Source organism: Solea senegalensis, linkage group LG20 (genome assembly GCF_019176455.1).
Source record: "Solea senegalensis isolate Sse05_10M linkage group LG20, IFAPA_SoseM_1, whole genome shotgun sequence".
NCBI lineage: Eukaryota > Metazoa > Chordata > Actinopteri > Pleuronectiformes > Soleidae > Solea > Solea senegalensis.
In genome coordinates this window covers 17700139-17713460 of record NC_058039.1, presented here as the reverse complement: position 1 = coordinate 17713460, position 13322 = coordinate 17700139, and the positions used below count along the sequence as shown (strand labels likewise).

The 13322-nt window shown below is 40.1% G+C and overlaps 2 protein-coding genes across 2 annotated transcripts; one reads left to right on the top strand and one right to left on the bottom strand.

Moving 5' to 3' along the window:
* Positions 1 to 852: 852 nt before the first annotated feature.
* eif3i (eukaryotic translation initiation factor 3, subunit I) lies at positions 853 to 7044 on the top strand. The gene is made up of 11 exons (XM_044052653.1): positions 853 to 975; positions 1304 to 1396; positions 2211 to 2298; positions 2697 to 2762; positions 2887 to 3036; positions 3343 to 3470; positions 3983 to 4093; positions 5526 to 5615; positions 5710 to 5783; positions 6475 to 6567; positions 6678 to 7044. Exons 1-11 carry the CDS (start codon positions 973 to 975, stop codon positions 6757 to 6759), a joined length of 978 nt encoding a protein of 325 aa, XP_043908588.1. The 5' UTR covers positions 853 to 972; the 3' UTR covers positions 6760 to 7044.
* A 426-nt stretch (positions 7045 to 7470) lies between these two features.
* LOC122786383 (probable histone deacetylase 1-B) lies at positions 7471 to 13061 on the bottom strand. Its single transcript, XM_044052654.1, has 12 exons — positions 12932 to 13061; positions 11939 to 12051; positions 11261 to 11378; positions 11093 to 11167; positions 10820 to 10958; positions 10548 to 10689; positions 10366 to 10458; positions 10151 to 10259; positions 9682 to 10062; positions 8983 to 9138; positions 8752 to 8797; positions 7471 to 8296 (listed from the first exon to the last, which is right to left on the bottom strand). The coding sequence occupies exons 1-12, from the start codon at positions 12978 to 12980 to the stop codon at positions 8272 to 8274; spliced, it is 1446 nt and encodes a 481-aa protein (XP_043908589.1). The 5' UTR covers positions 12981 to 13061; the 3' UTR covers positions 7471 to 8271.
* Between the last annotated feature and the right edge of the window lie 261 nt (positions 13062 to 13322).

Sequence of the window (13322 nt, the reverse complement as noted above, 5' to 3'; positions counted from 1 at the left end):
TTTAGAATTCTTTTATCAAGTACACCATATTCTTGTTGTGGTTTTCATATAAGCCCCTGTAGGCTTCTACTGCACCCACTGTCATACTTTATTTCCTTGTTTGTGTTTTTTTTTTTATTATGTATTCATGTATGTGTGGAAAAACATATACGTGTGTATGTGTTTGTTGTAATAGAAACTAACAAACCTGCTTTTCATACATGAAATCTAACAAACATATACATACATACAACAAGCACATTAATATATGTCCATACGAAGGCATTAATCGATTTTATGGATGAGAATACACCTCTTCGTAAGGAAGTCAGAATAAATGCAGATAAAATGATGCATTTGAGGCAAAGGAAAGCAACTTTATGGATGCCAGCTGCCGTAAAACACCAACAAACTCAATATTCACACCAAATTTTCTGTTGTAAAATGTATTTACTGGAAGTTATAATTTATGTATTTAATTAGACATGCCTTGACCAAGGTTATTATAGTTAACAAAAACTAAAATTGAAAAAAACTTAACTGAAATAGAAAAAAAAAACTAGTTTTTTAAAAAACGATAACTAACTGAAATGGAATTGTGTGTTTATAAAACTAACTATAACCTACTAGAATTGTAGCGAAAGTTTTCGTCTTTGTGAATTTATATTTGGATATATACATATATATATATAAATACACAAACCTTATTATGACCTTTTTGCATCTTACACCTGGCAAATAGTAAAACTAAGCATTTACAAAAAATAAAAACCTGCTCTAAAAGCTAATCAAAACGAATTAATTTTAAACATTTGATACCGGCGGTTGCCTGTAGGGTGCGCTCCTACGACATATTTTTTTTGGACACAGGAAACACGTCACTTTTCTTTTTCCTCGCGGCTCCGGCTCCTGAAAGCACGAGTGTTCATCCTTTTCTCTCTTATCGGGAGACGCGGTGAATATATCGAATCCAGTGGCAAAACACGGAGTAAAATGGTATGTATATCACTTCTGAAACAAAACACGCCGCGACTTATGTTTCTCCGAACGATGGTTGCCGTGTTATTGACACAGTTAGCAGCAGTCTAGCTAGCATGCCTGCCTCAGCTAACGTTAGCTTGGGTTTAAATGAAGTCAAAAGATGACATACACGTTAGCTAGTAAGTGAACGCTTCCTGTGTATTGTCCTGTAATCTAGCTCGCGCTAGAGGAGACGTGCTATCCAAAGTTTCAAAACGGTATCTTTGGCTTTGTTTTGACAGATGTTGTTGTCTGAATTTGGTTGGGTCTGCTCTGACATGTTCATGTTTATTCCTCCCCACAGAAACCCATCCTGCTTCAGGGCCACGAGAGGTCCATCACCCAGATCAAGTACAACAGAGAAGGAGACCTGCTCTTCTCTGTAGCTAAGGACCCTGTAAGTTGAGCTCATGTGTACGGATTCCCAAACGGGTACTTTTATGCTAAGTGATGTAGAGGGTATGCAAAGACGAAACAACACAGAAAACATGACTGGTGTTTAGACTGTATTTGTTGAGAAATAATCGACTCTGAGATATTTTATTTGATGTGTGTGTGTGAGGTTTCAGGGGGCTTAAAGACGGCCACTTTTTCCCCAAGTGTGCTGAAGTAGGGGGTACAGGACCGGAAAGTTTTGAAACCAATCTATGGAATTATATTTGTGTCAATATTTTCAAACAACACTTTTCACAAAGAAGAATTTTATAATTCAAAAATATTTGTTTGAAAATTGCTCTGACTCTCTGACAATTTTGCGTTTGCGCTCCCTCATTTTTTCTTTGAGCTGAGGTAATCAATCTGTTTATTATTTTCATGATTAATCGTGTAATCTTTTGGTCCGTAAAATGTTAAAAACATGATGATGTTCTCGAATGTCTTGTTTTGTCCACAAACCAAAAATAATTGCGTTATAATTATTTCTTTGTTATATGGAGCAGAGAAACAAAGAAATATTCATATTTAAGAAGATGAAACAATCAAATTTTGTGAAAAAAGCTTCAAAGCTATTAATTGATTATCAAAATGGTTGACTAATAATCGATTAATCAAGTAATTGTTTCAGCTATAAATTAAATACAATATATTTGAATGATTTAATTTGTTTGTTTTGAAAGTGTTTGATAAATATTGACACAAGTCATACAACTGTTCTAGTATTTACAAAGCGTTTGTGTGACCTTAATTATCTGCTCTTGTGTGTCCAACCACAGATAGCCAACGTGTGGTACTCTGTCAATGGTGAGAGGCTCGGCACCTACAATGGACACACAGGAGCTGTGTGGTGTGTCGATTGTGACTGTATCTTTTTCAGGGAATTTCCATTCATATATTGTGTTTTTTTGACACTATGTTTGGGGCAGTAAACATGCAGCATGATTTATGTGCATTAATTAGTTATTTTCAATGGTGTCACGTGTCTCAGCTTTTTGGGAATGCCACAAGCACTTTCAGCATGTCTTTTGATACTTGGGACAAAATAGAGCCGTGTTTTCACAGAGTGGAGCGGTTTGGCTCTGTACCGTACATTTTTTTGCATTTTTCTAGTCATCAAGACTAGAAAAGCGGTGTATAAATACAGGCCACTGATTAACATCTCTGGTATTACTCGAGCATTTCAGACACTGCGTGTGAACCACCCCGTACTGTGAAATTGTGTACAACATACATGTTTGGTTCCTTAACATGTCCACCCTCAGGGGACACAAAAAATGTATTGACAGGGTCGGCTGACAACAGCTGTCGACTGTGGGACTGCCAGACCGGTGGGTGAAAAACAAGTTGCAGACTTTATTGTGTTTCACACTCAATTTCAATTCTTTGAAAATATTTTGAGATCCTATGTACACAAAAACAACCCTGCCTCTGTCCTACCATTGTGCTGCACAGGTAAACAGCTGGCCCTGCTAAACACCAGCTCTGCTGTTAGGACCTGTGGTTTCGACTTCAGCGGCAACATCATCATGTTCTCCACAGATAAGCAGATGGGTTACCAGTGCTTTCTGAACTTCTTTGACCTGAGGGATCCACAGCAGATAGGTAGATATAAAATGTTACGTTTGTTGTGATATCTGTAATTAAGTTATATTTGTTCAGAGCGAGAGAGAGATCTGTGTTTTTAGCTTGTTAGAGTTAGCTCATTTGGTAAGTATGCGCCAATAGAGTAAAACAAGACTAAACAAGGAATTTAAGACACCAAAGTCCCAAGATAACACATTTTGGCCGATAAATGCAGGCTGCAGTGGATCAGAAGCTCCTGTGTGGAATCTTTCTCTATGGGCTTTGGTGTGGCGAGAGAGCAGTTTGTAAAAAAAATAAAATAAAACATTTATAACCCATTTCCAGATGACAACCAGCCATACCTGACGATACCTTGCAGCGAACACAAGATCACCAGTGCCGTGTGGGGACCTCTGGGAGAGTTTGTGATTGCTGGCCACGAGAATGGAGAGATCAACCAGTTCAGTGCCAAGGTAATGGAACATATCGAAATGCAATATAAAACTGGATTAGAGCTGCAAATAACGATTATTTTAATGATCGATTAATCTGTCTTTTAATTTTCTCCATTCATTGATTAATCGTTTGGTCTATAAAATATCAGAAAACCTGAAAAAATGTTATCCAGAGCAAAGTAATGAAGAAAATATGTACATTAAACAATCAGAAATCTTGTTTTAATCATATAGAAAAACATTCAAACCCATTATCAAAATAGTTGTTGATTAATTTTGTTATTGATTAATAATCGATTAATCGTTTCAGCTCTTAACTGGATATAGGTTTAGAAGATAGATGAGGACAATAAATACCATGTTCCAATACCATGGAACAACACCCATGTCATTTGCCAGAAACAATAAATACATATAAAAATATGTGATTGTATTCCAGTAATTGATGATGAGTGAAGCATGTTACACGAAGAAATTGTGTGCTTTTGTTTACATTTGTTTTCCCTGCTGATGGTGATATTTCTGGACAGTCTGGAGAGGTTCTGAAGAAAGTCAAGGAGCACAGCAGGCAGATCAATGATATCCAGACATCAGTGGACCTGACGATGTTCATCACTGCATCAAAGGACAACAGTGCCAAGGTAAGACGCACCTGTTTATTCCCCTGGCTTTTAAAGACAGCCATAGAGTTTGACGGTGGCCATTTCAGTTGGGACATTCGTTCTTGTGTCTTTTTGGAATATTTACTCATTTCTGTCATATCTCTATAATGACTTTCACAGATTTCTGCAGGTTTTCAGTGTATTCCATTCCATTTCGTGTCAGTGTTTGTTCTGCTGACTTGTATGAAACTCTTAATTAACAGGGGGAGTAACATTGCCGGCCAGCGGTCACCGTATTTAGTCAGCGACCGTATTTCACCGACGTACAAACACACACATTTTTAAGAAAAGGTCAAATAGAGCTCATAAATGACCATTCTGACACGTCCTAATTAAAAATATTTGTCCAGTACGTCCTCCATGACCGGAGCGCAGACTCAGTCTGATACAGTCACATACAGCGGCAGTTTATGTAGCTCGCCACGGGCAGTCAGTGGTAGCGATCAGCGGTGCTGTTCCTAAGTGTTTTTAACTGATTTACAGTTCGGCAGTGTTTGGTTTGATCCTTGTGTTGGATGTCTCTTCTGGTGACGGCACTCTCACTGTTTTCTGTGCACACTGCCATGTTGATATTGTCAGAAAGCTAGTGGAGGGAGGGGGAGAGGAATGGAGTGGAGGGAACTGGACCTGAGTGAGCACAGTAAAAAGGACAAATCAGAAACCCCCTGGAAGAAGTGGGTGTGCGTTTGCCTGTGTCTCATTTGCATGTAAAGGGACCAGGCACAAAACCGAGCGTTCTGAAAGGGGCGGTTTTGCTATGGTGCTTCATCCTTATGGTATTTTTACCTAAGCATGTCACAGACATGTTCAACAGGACACCAGGCAACTATTTTAACTTGGATAAATAGGGTATAATATGTCCCCTTTAAACACAGATTACCTGGCTTCCTTTTATTCTCCCCTTGGTTCTGTGCTTATAACTGTAAGCATTAGTGTGCGGTGCTAGTAAAATGCTACAGTCGAGGGTGTCAAGCCCAGCCCACAAAAAAGATTGTAGACCACCAGCACACTTATCTATAAATAGAGAGCACACGATGAATGTTACATTTCTTTTCCTAATGAATATAACCAACGTGCCTACCTTTTTTTTTTTATTTGCAAAAACAAATTACTCGAACAGCAAAAAACGTGTGTCATTGCGCGTTTAAATGGTTATATGGAAACACTGGCCCTTTTGTAGTGGTATACAGTGTATACACACAACCTTGGGCAAGTGCAAGCTTTGCATATAAGACATTAGAGAAGATGGAGAGTCCAAGGCATAGGCCTACGAAATGAAAGCCGCACCAGAAAAAATGTAGTTGCACTTTAAAAATGTTTGGTCACGTGTGCGCGCCAAAGTGGTTGCACTCTCGAACCCTGCCTAATAATACCACTGTCGGGTGTCTTCCATTTTTTTCCCCCCTTGAAGCTCTTTGACTCCGCCTCTCTGGATCACATCAAGACTTTCAAGACGGAGCGACCCGTCAACTCCGCCGCTATCTCTCCAATCATGGATCATGTAAGACGAGACTCTTGCATTAGGGGTCCCACAGCAGTGTAAAAGTGTTAATTCACCACTGACCTTTTGTGCATGTTGATGGTTTATTGTGTAGGTGGTGATGGGAGGTGGACAGGAAGCCATGGAAGTCACCACGACCTCAACCAGGATCGGCAAGTTTGAGGCCAGGTGAGATTAACTCTCCCCTCACAACTCTTTACACCTGATTCTTTATTTTATTTACATCATCATATAATTTGAGGTTGATAGCAGGTGGATATCTATTTTTATGTTCACAAATACAACAGTTGGAAAGTGTTAATGTTTGACACTGTTTATCCTTACATAAAACAATAGGTGCCTCCAGCTTGTTTTAATGGTTGCATGAAAACACATGCAACCATTAAATATATAATCTATAGATGAGATGCAGATGAATGCAATGGAGTCAGTTTTAGTGAATGAAAGATGACATTTAGGAGTCGCAAAACTAGAAAATCCCTATTTCTGCATTTTTATGTACTGGAAAATTAGTGGAAATGTAACACCAACAAAACATCATGTATCAACAGCTATTGGTGCTTTTTATTTGTCAAGTTGTCACATACTCCTGTCATAACGTACTTTGGCACCATCTACTGCTTAATACGGCCTTTGCATTTTAATGGAAACCTAGCCAGTAACACAAACTGAAATCTAAACAAAGTAGAACATATAAGCATTATACAAAAACGTGGTTGTTGTTGATGTTTATGCTGATTTTCACAAGTTGCCAGTTCAATAGTTGCTTTGCTCATGCTACATGTGTTATGTTTGTAGTGCATGCATACAAACATGTAAATGTCATGGCTGATGATTTGCTTTCTTCCCCAAACTTCAGGTTCTTCCACGCTGCTTATGAAGAGGAGTTTGGCAGGGTCAAAGGGCATTTTGGCCCCATTAACTGTGTGGCGTTCCACCCTGACGGCAAAAGGTAAAAAAAAGGGAATCTTTTGCTTCTGGAATGCACAGCTGTAAAACGCGTAGCCGTCCGCTCACGCTAATCGCTTCGTGTGTTTCTCCTCTTGTGCTCGTCGTTTACAGTTACAGCAGTGGAGGAGAAGACGGATATACAAGGATTCATTACTTTGACCCACAATACTTTGACTTTGAGCTGGAGGCATAAACTGGCAGGCTCGTCAACCCCTGCAGGTTCAACCAATACCCATCATGAAGAAAGACAGAGAGAGTTATGGACCAGAGTCACAGATTACTTTAAATTGAAGGAAAAAAGGTCACAATAGGTTAAGTGAGGTGTTTTTTCAAAAAGTTTTGTACCTTGGATCTGCAAAGATGGCGTGACTGGACTTAAAGCCATACTCCCTGATTCTACTGTTAAAACAACATTTGAGTTAACCTTGTTGTGAGCCATTCCACCATGAACCACCATAAACTACTACTACTTATCCAAGTTGTGTCTCATCTATGTAACTCATTGACAACCTAATGGAAAAGTTCTGTGAGCAGCTTAAGGTGTTAAGAATCAGTGATATAAGGGTGAGTCTACAGGATTCTGATCAACCCTTTTTCAAATCAGTGAAATACTACAGCTTTTGTGGATCAGAAGATGCAATTCTTTAGGTTGTGAAAAGCATTCTAAGGCTAGATTGTCTGTTTGCGCTGCTGTAGAAACATGGCAGCCTCCAAAAGCAAGGTCCTTGAGTAAAGTACATACAAAGCTTATTCTAAAGCTACAGAAAGCCTATTTTCTTTCAAACATAGTGGGACATAGTATGTTCAACGTCTACCAATTAACCCTTTAGCGTCTGCTAAATGACATGTAATGTAATGTAACCCTTCTAAATGCAACACCCTAAAAAAAACAACTGTCACGACGTAAGGTTCTTTATATTTTTTATAACAAAGTTATGATAATGCACATTTCACAAGGATAAAACTCCAAACAACCATGTTTAGAGCCTTTTAACCAGCTCACTTCACATTTACGAATAACGGTACAAAATATTTAAAACCGGTCACTCACAACCCTCTAAAGGTTCACACTCATTCTCGCGCTAGCAAACAAAACAGTGAAAAACAGTCTTCATGGGAAACTGGGTTAAAGAGACAGACCAAAACAAACATTCCGGGATTGACTGCAAAGGGAAAATAATTATGTAGAGAGGGGAGGTGATATTCTAGACATGCATTCAAGGGCAAATTAACAAAGTAAGCCAAACGCTGGTTATTCCAACAGTACCATAAATAGATGTTTAAAAACTAACAAAGTCTTTTTTTTCTTGGATGTAAGCAGTAGACTAGTGAACTCATCTACGTAGCTGCGGGGACTGAAGCATGGGTCCCGCATGATGGGAACAGTAACACTCGGGTTGGTTTTCTTCATATCACAGCAGACCTGGTTCACACGGTGGCTGGAAAAGATCCATGACATTTGTGAATGTGTGTGTGTGTGTGGAGTTTCACACTTTCTGGTGAACACCCACACAACTAGTGCTTTGCTTTGAAACAAATGCAAGTACAGTACAATGTGAACCAGGTTTGCCTACAGGGACACATGATAAAACTGGAAATACAACAAGGTCCTACTGCCAAAGGAGGAGACAATAGAAAAGTACAGGAATATGGATGTTGGGGGACAAGATTACAACCAAGACTTCCTTCCTTCCTGTGCTGGATTTCAGGTCTTCACCTCTTCTTTTGGTCTGAAACGAAACATCAGTCATTAAATTATCTGAAAAACAAACAAAGGTGACTTCTTTCAAATCTTTAACACCCAGGTCTTCAAATAAGCTATCCTATTTCTGAAATTTAAATATGCCTTCATTTAACTCAACATTTTAACCGGTCGTTTGTTGATATTAGCAGACTCCTTTTTATGCAAACTTCAGCATATGCTAAATCAACCCACTCATATTTACCCGAGGCATACAGGAGCACGGCTGATGTCACATCTTATAGATTCCATTTAAGATTTCTCAGTTTAGTCACATTGTTCTGACTGCTTGAAATGAGCGAAGCCATTGTTTCTTTCTTTTCGTAATTAAACATGTCAAAATGGGTGCAGTGAAAACTACACACACCACCTAACGTAAAACATGACTGTCTACAAACTAATATGCTGTGACTGAATTAGACTGAAAATGCAAATATGTCTTACCCTGATGTGTCCATCTTCTCTTCCTCCTTCTCCTCCTCTTTCACTTCTGAGAAGCGAAGCAACCAGACAGTATTATTTTTATATATATATATATATATATATATATATATATATATACAAATACACACACACACATATATATATATATACACACACATACATATAAATATATATATGTACACACACACACAAAGTTTGTCTCCAAATATATCGTCGTTTGAAAAGGGATACCTTTCTTTTCCTCTCCTTCCTTCTCTTCTTCCTTTTTCACTCGTTTGGCCTTCTTGTGGTTGGCTGCGTTCCTGCGGCCTCCTCCCTGCCCCTCTGCCTCATCCTCAGAGTCGGAGAATTCCTCCTCGCAGGCTATCCTCTTGTCGTGGGCACGGACTGAAAGAGGTTGACAGACGCAAACCATCAACAACCCCTAATCACATCATGAAGACCTGAAACTAGCGAGTGAAACCATCAACTCCGACCTTGTAAGTCGAGAAGCAGGTAAGGCTGTCACTTTCTCTTACCTAAAATTTGGGTTATCTGTTTGAAATTGGGGGAAAGTTCAAACTCCATCTGTGTTCAAAAGATACAGCCTAGAAGCCAATCCCACCTGCAGCTTGGCCTCTGAAGTTAGATCGTGACGTGATGTTGCTCTTGGAACTAAGTACTGCGTGAACAATTAAGACAGCACGGCACCTGAAAAGTGCCGTTTGAAATTATTTTGGGTTTGTCACTGTAGATGAGAGGGTAAGGTACACATCTGTAGGGAATATCTGAATATTCAAACATTTCTTTTTGCAACCAGTGGTGTAAATGCTACATCTGGCTTAACCTTTCAGACCAGGGGTCTATTATTTTTTTATGTGCAGTCTGTGGCTCAAACTTGACCACTGTGTATTGACCAGAATCTATGCCTAAACTGTGGATGTCACCTACTAGAGACACGTTTGTCGGGGTCCTCCTCGTCCTCTTCTCCGCTGTCTGGATGGGGGGCGTCCTCTGGGATCGCATGCATCTGTACACCAGGGGCGTGAGGCAGCATACGCAGGTTTTCGAACAGCCGCTGCTTGATCTTCTCCAGGTATTCGTTGGTGTTCTGGTTGGTCATGTTGGACGGGCTGATGTGCAGTTTGAAGTCGGGCCCAAAGTATTCAAAGTAGTCATTGTAGGGCAGCTCGTTGGGGATGGAGCTGTCCAAGGCGACAGACGTTTCATATGTCCAGCACCGGGCCACATTGCGGATGGTGTAGCCGCCACCGCCCAGCATCAGCAGAGGCAGGTTGAAACTTTTGACGTACTCGACACATTTGGCATGGCCTAGGAAAGTCAACATAGCAGCATATTTAATTACCAATTATTTGGGCTTTCAGTCTGAGTCTACGATGATGTTATTTGTGTTATATACCTTTGATGGTGAGGTTGAAGCAGCCGAGTCTGTCTCCAGAGAGAGAATCAGCACCACACTGGAGGACCACAGCACTTGGCTGGTACATCTCCATGACTTTAGCTATGATCTAAACCACACACACACATTCAAATTCTTGTTCAAAAAAAAAGAAAAAGAGTACGATTACAGTAATTAAATAGTTAGAAGTTAAAACACAAAAAAATAACATTTACTGGTTTGAAGATGGCTTCATAGGACTCGTCATCAATACCATCTCTGAGTGGGTAGTTTACTGCGTAGTATTTGCCCTTTCCTGCGCCAATGTCCTGCAAACATTGGACACATCACTGAATTGCAGTCCACATATTCACAAGTAATGACAACTGGATGTCACAAGAACAATTAACTAACTAACCCTCAGGTCTCCAGTGCCAGGGAAGTACTCTCCATATTTGTGGAATGAGACAGTCATGACTCTGTCTGTGGTGTAGAACGCCTCCTCCACCCCATCACCATGATGGATGTCAATGTCGACGTATAGCACTCTCTGGTGGTACCTAAACATAATGGAAAATTGCTTATTAAGACAGATTCAAGGTCTGACATATGACGAAGAATGAAAGTTTTGAATATACGTATGTAAACTGTAACATGACGCAATAGTGTGATTTTGATTTCTAGGCTTACTTGAGCAGCTCAAGGATGGCCAGGACAATGTCATTGACGTAGCAGAAACCAGAGGCCTCAGACTTCTTGGCGTGATGGAGTCCACCGGCCCAGTTGATGGCGATATCCGTCTGCTGCTTGTTCAGTTTCACTGCTCCAGCTGTCAGAAGCAATATACAGAGTACAAATATGATGTGTAATTCAATTAAGTTTGACGTGTTCCAACTGAAATAGGTTTCCCCCCTTAGGTGTAGATTCTGTAATGTTATTCTACGTGTGGCTGGAACGACGTACCGACAGAGCCACCTGTTGACAGCTGACAAAACTCAAACAGGCCATCAAACACTGGGCAGTCCTCTCCGACATTGACTGTGGGGGAAAGAACAGAAGAGAAAGATTTCAAATATCTGCACAGTAAGAACACTTTGGCTCTTCTCTGTTGAACACAAAGTGCACACTCACATCTTTGCATCTGTTTGCTGTACTCTGACATGTTGTCCGGCCGGATCGACCTCAGGAACTTAATGTAGTCGTCGCTGTGGTATTTTGTCATCTCTTCACCACTGGCTTTGTGTGGCCGCTGCAAAGAGAGAGAAAGAAAGAGAAGATTGTCATTTCTTGACTAAACAAAATGGAGGAATCATGGTTGTAGTAATTTGATAATATGCAAACCTCATATCCAAATGCATGAGCACCTGTTGTGAATTTCCATAGCTATTATTAATAACTTTTGAAACATTCCAATACTTCAACACCGTTTCTTATTCTTAAATGATAGATCGGTGAGCAAGCTTACATGTTAATATATATCAAAACAAAAAGCATTTCCATTTACTCTTTTAATACCACCTTCAGCCAAATAATTTGGCAGTTGCATGCCAGCAAAGCAAGTCTCTAGAAGTTCTTCATGATCAAAGACAAATAAAGCATCCCATTGCAAAGCTGGATAATGACATGGAACCATTTTGCATATTCATTTCTCATTGTAATTTAAGGCAATTACATGGTTACTAGTTGCAACACATACATTGATATTGGACGTGCCACCTTTTAAATAATATTGCGTAATCTTGAATCACTAATTTTTGAAAGTCCAGAGGAAAATAAAAAAAGGTGTTTGTAAGGAATGGCCTAACTCACATAGATCTCCATTTTCCTGTACAGTCCGTAGTTGAGAAGCAGGTTGTGAGTCATACGGATCCTGTGGGGTTTCATGGGATGGCCCTGTCCATAGTAATAGTTCCCCACATCACCTTGGAGGAAAAAAAGATGCCAAAATTGGCACAATGCATTACACGCTGCCCCGACAATATACTCTCTCATGATGCATTAGGCCTCTCGTAATGTTGAAAGGACATGTTACACTCCTGCCCTGATTTAACTGTAAAATGTTGATGAATCAAGTAAATGAATTGAATTGACCAAAACTAATTTTTTCTTGAATCCAAATCATCAACCTACTTCCTCGTTGATTACTTCCACAGTATTATCAAGTTATAACAATCGAAATTACTTACTATTGATAACCTGTCATTTTGACAGCATGGATAGATGCGTGTGCTTTCATAAAAATAAAAAATAAATCATCGTCCTTCATGTGGACACCTAATTATTTGGCATCTTTCGGCATTCCGGACTTGCAAAATGTCACGTCAACTGCCAGTAAGGACTGACAGACGGTGTCGCTGGATGATCTTGCTGGAAAACACAACATCAGTCCCCTCTTCTTGGAAGTTGTTAGCAAGTTGGGGGACACTGATGATGACAACATGACAACGTTTATGGCCGCAGAATGGCCACATTAGCCGCATACGCGCAATACGCTGTGCAATAGCCTGGTTAACTGGAACAACGCGGTCAGTGCAGTAATTACGTTAGTGCACATTTAAGGAAGCAAGGCTGCTGCACACAGTTACAGGCTAACTGCTAGCGAGCTTAGCATACCCGTGAAGCTAAAGTAGGCTACGTGACCAATCAGGCAAGCTAGCGCTAGCACGCTCCCCCGGTTAGCTAGGTTGATGGTGCGTCACTTAATTATTAGCAAAGGAGCACAGACTTGTCTTCAGATATTAACACGCCTCCGACGCCTCTACGATCACCACAGGAGCATAAATGCACAAAGTGGGTATTTACCATCGTAGTAATAGCAAACTTTTTTCTTTGTTCCTTGAGCCAGCGCCATTTTTATTCCAATTATTCCTCTGATTCGTACGCACAGGTTCCTCTCCTGAACTCAACTGGGGAACGAGCGCTGAGCTTTTTGTCAGCCAATCACAAACGCTCAACCACTCGAGTGGGAGGAGCTGGTTGAGGCAAAGTGAATTTTAACGTCACAAACTACTGAAGCGAATTGCATTCACCTAAATTAATTTTCAAAAGGCTGTTTTTATGATTTTTTCAGGGTCCAGTTTCATGAGATATTACGAGATTTCTTTTCGGGGTCTGGCCTTACGAGATTTTATTTGGGTCTGTTTTTATGAGAATTTTTTCAGGGTCCAATTTTAGTGAGACTTTTTTTTTGCTG

Bases quoted from the DNA above. Each gene is read 5' to 3' on its own strand.
- eif3i (XM_044052653.1), top strand. The intron at 3,037-3,342 runs GTAGATATAAAA...ACCCATTTCCAG, and splicing joins GAGGGATCCACAGCAGATAG to ATGACAACCAGCCATACCTG. The intron at 6,568-6,677 runs GTAAAAAAAAGG...CGTCGTTTACAG, and splicing joins TTCCACCCTGACGGCAAAAG to TTACAGCAGTGGAGGAGAAG.
- LOC122786383 (XM_044052654.1), bottom strand. From the start codon at position 12,980: ATGGCGCTGGCTCAAGGAACAAAGAAAAAAGTTTGCTATTACTACGAT. The intron at 10,459-10,547 runs GTTAGTTAGTTA...CAATGTTTGCAG, and splicing joins CTGGCACTGGAGACCTGAGG to GACATTGGCGCAGGAAAGGG. The intron at 8,297-8,751 runs GTAAGACATATT...GTTTCGTTTCAG, and splicing joins GAGAAGATGGACACATCAGG to ACCAAAAGAAGAGGTGAAGA.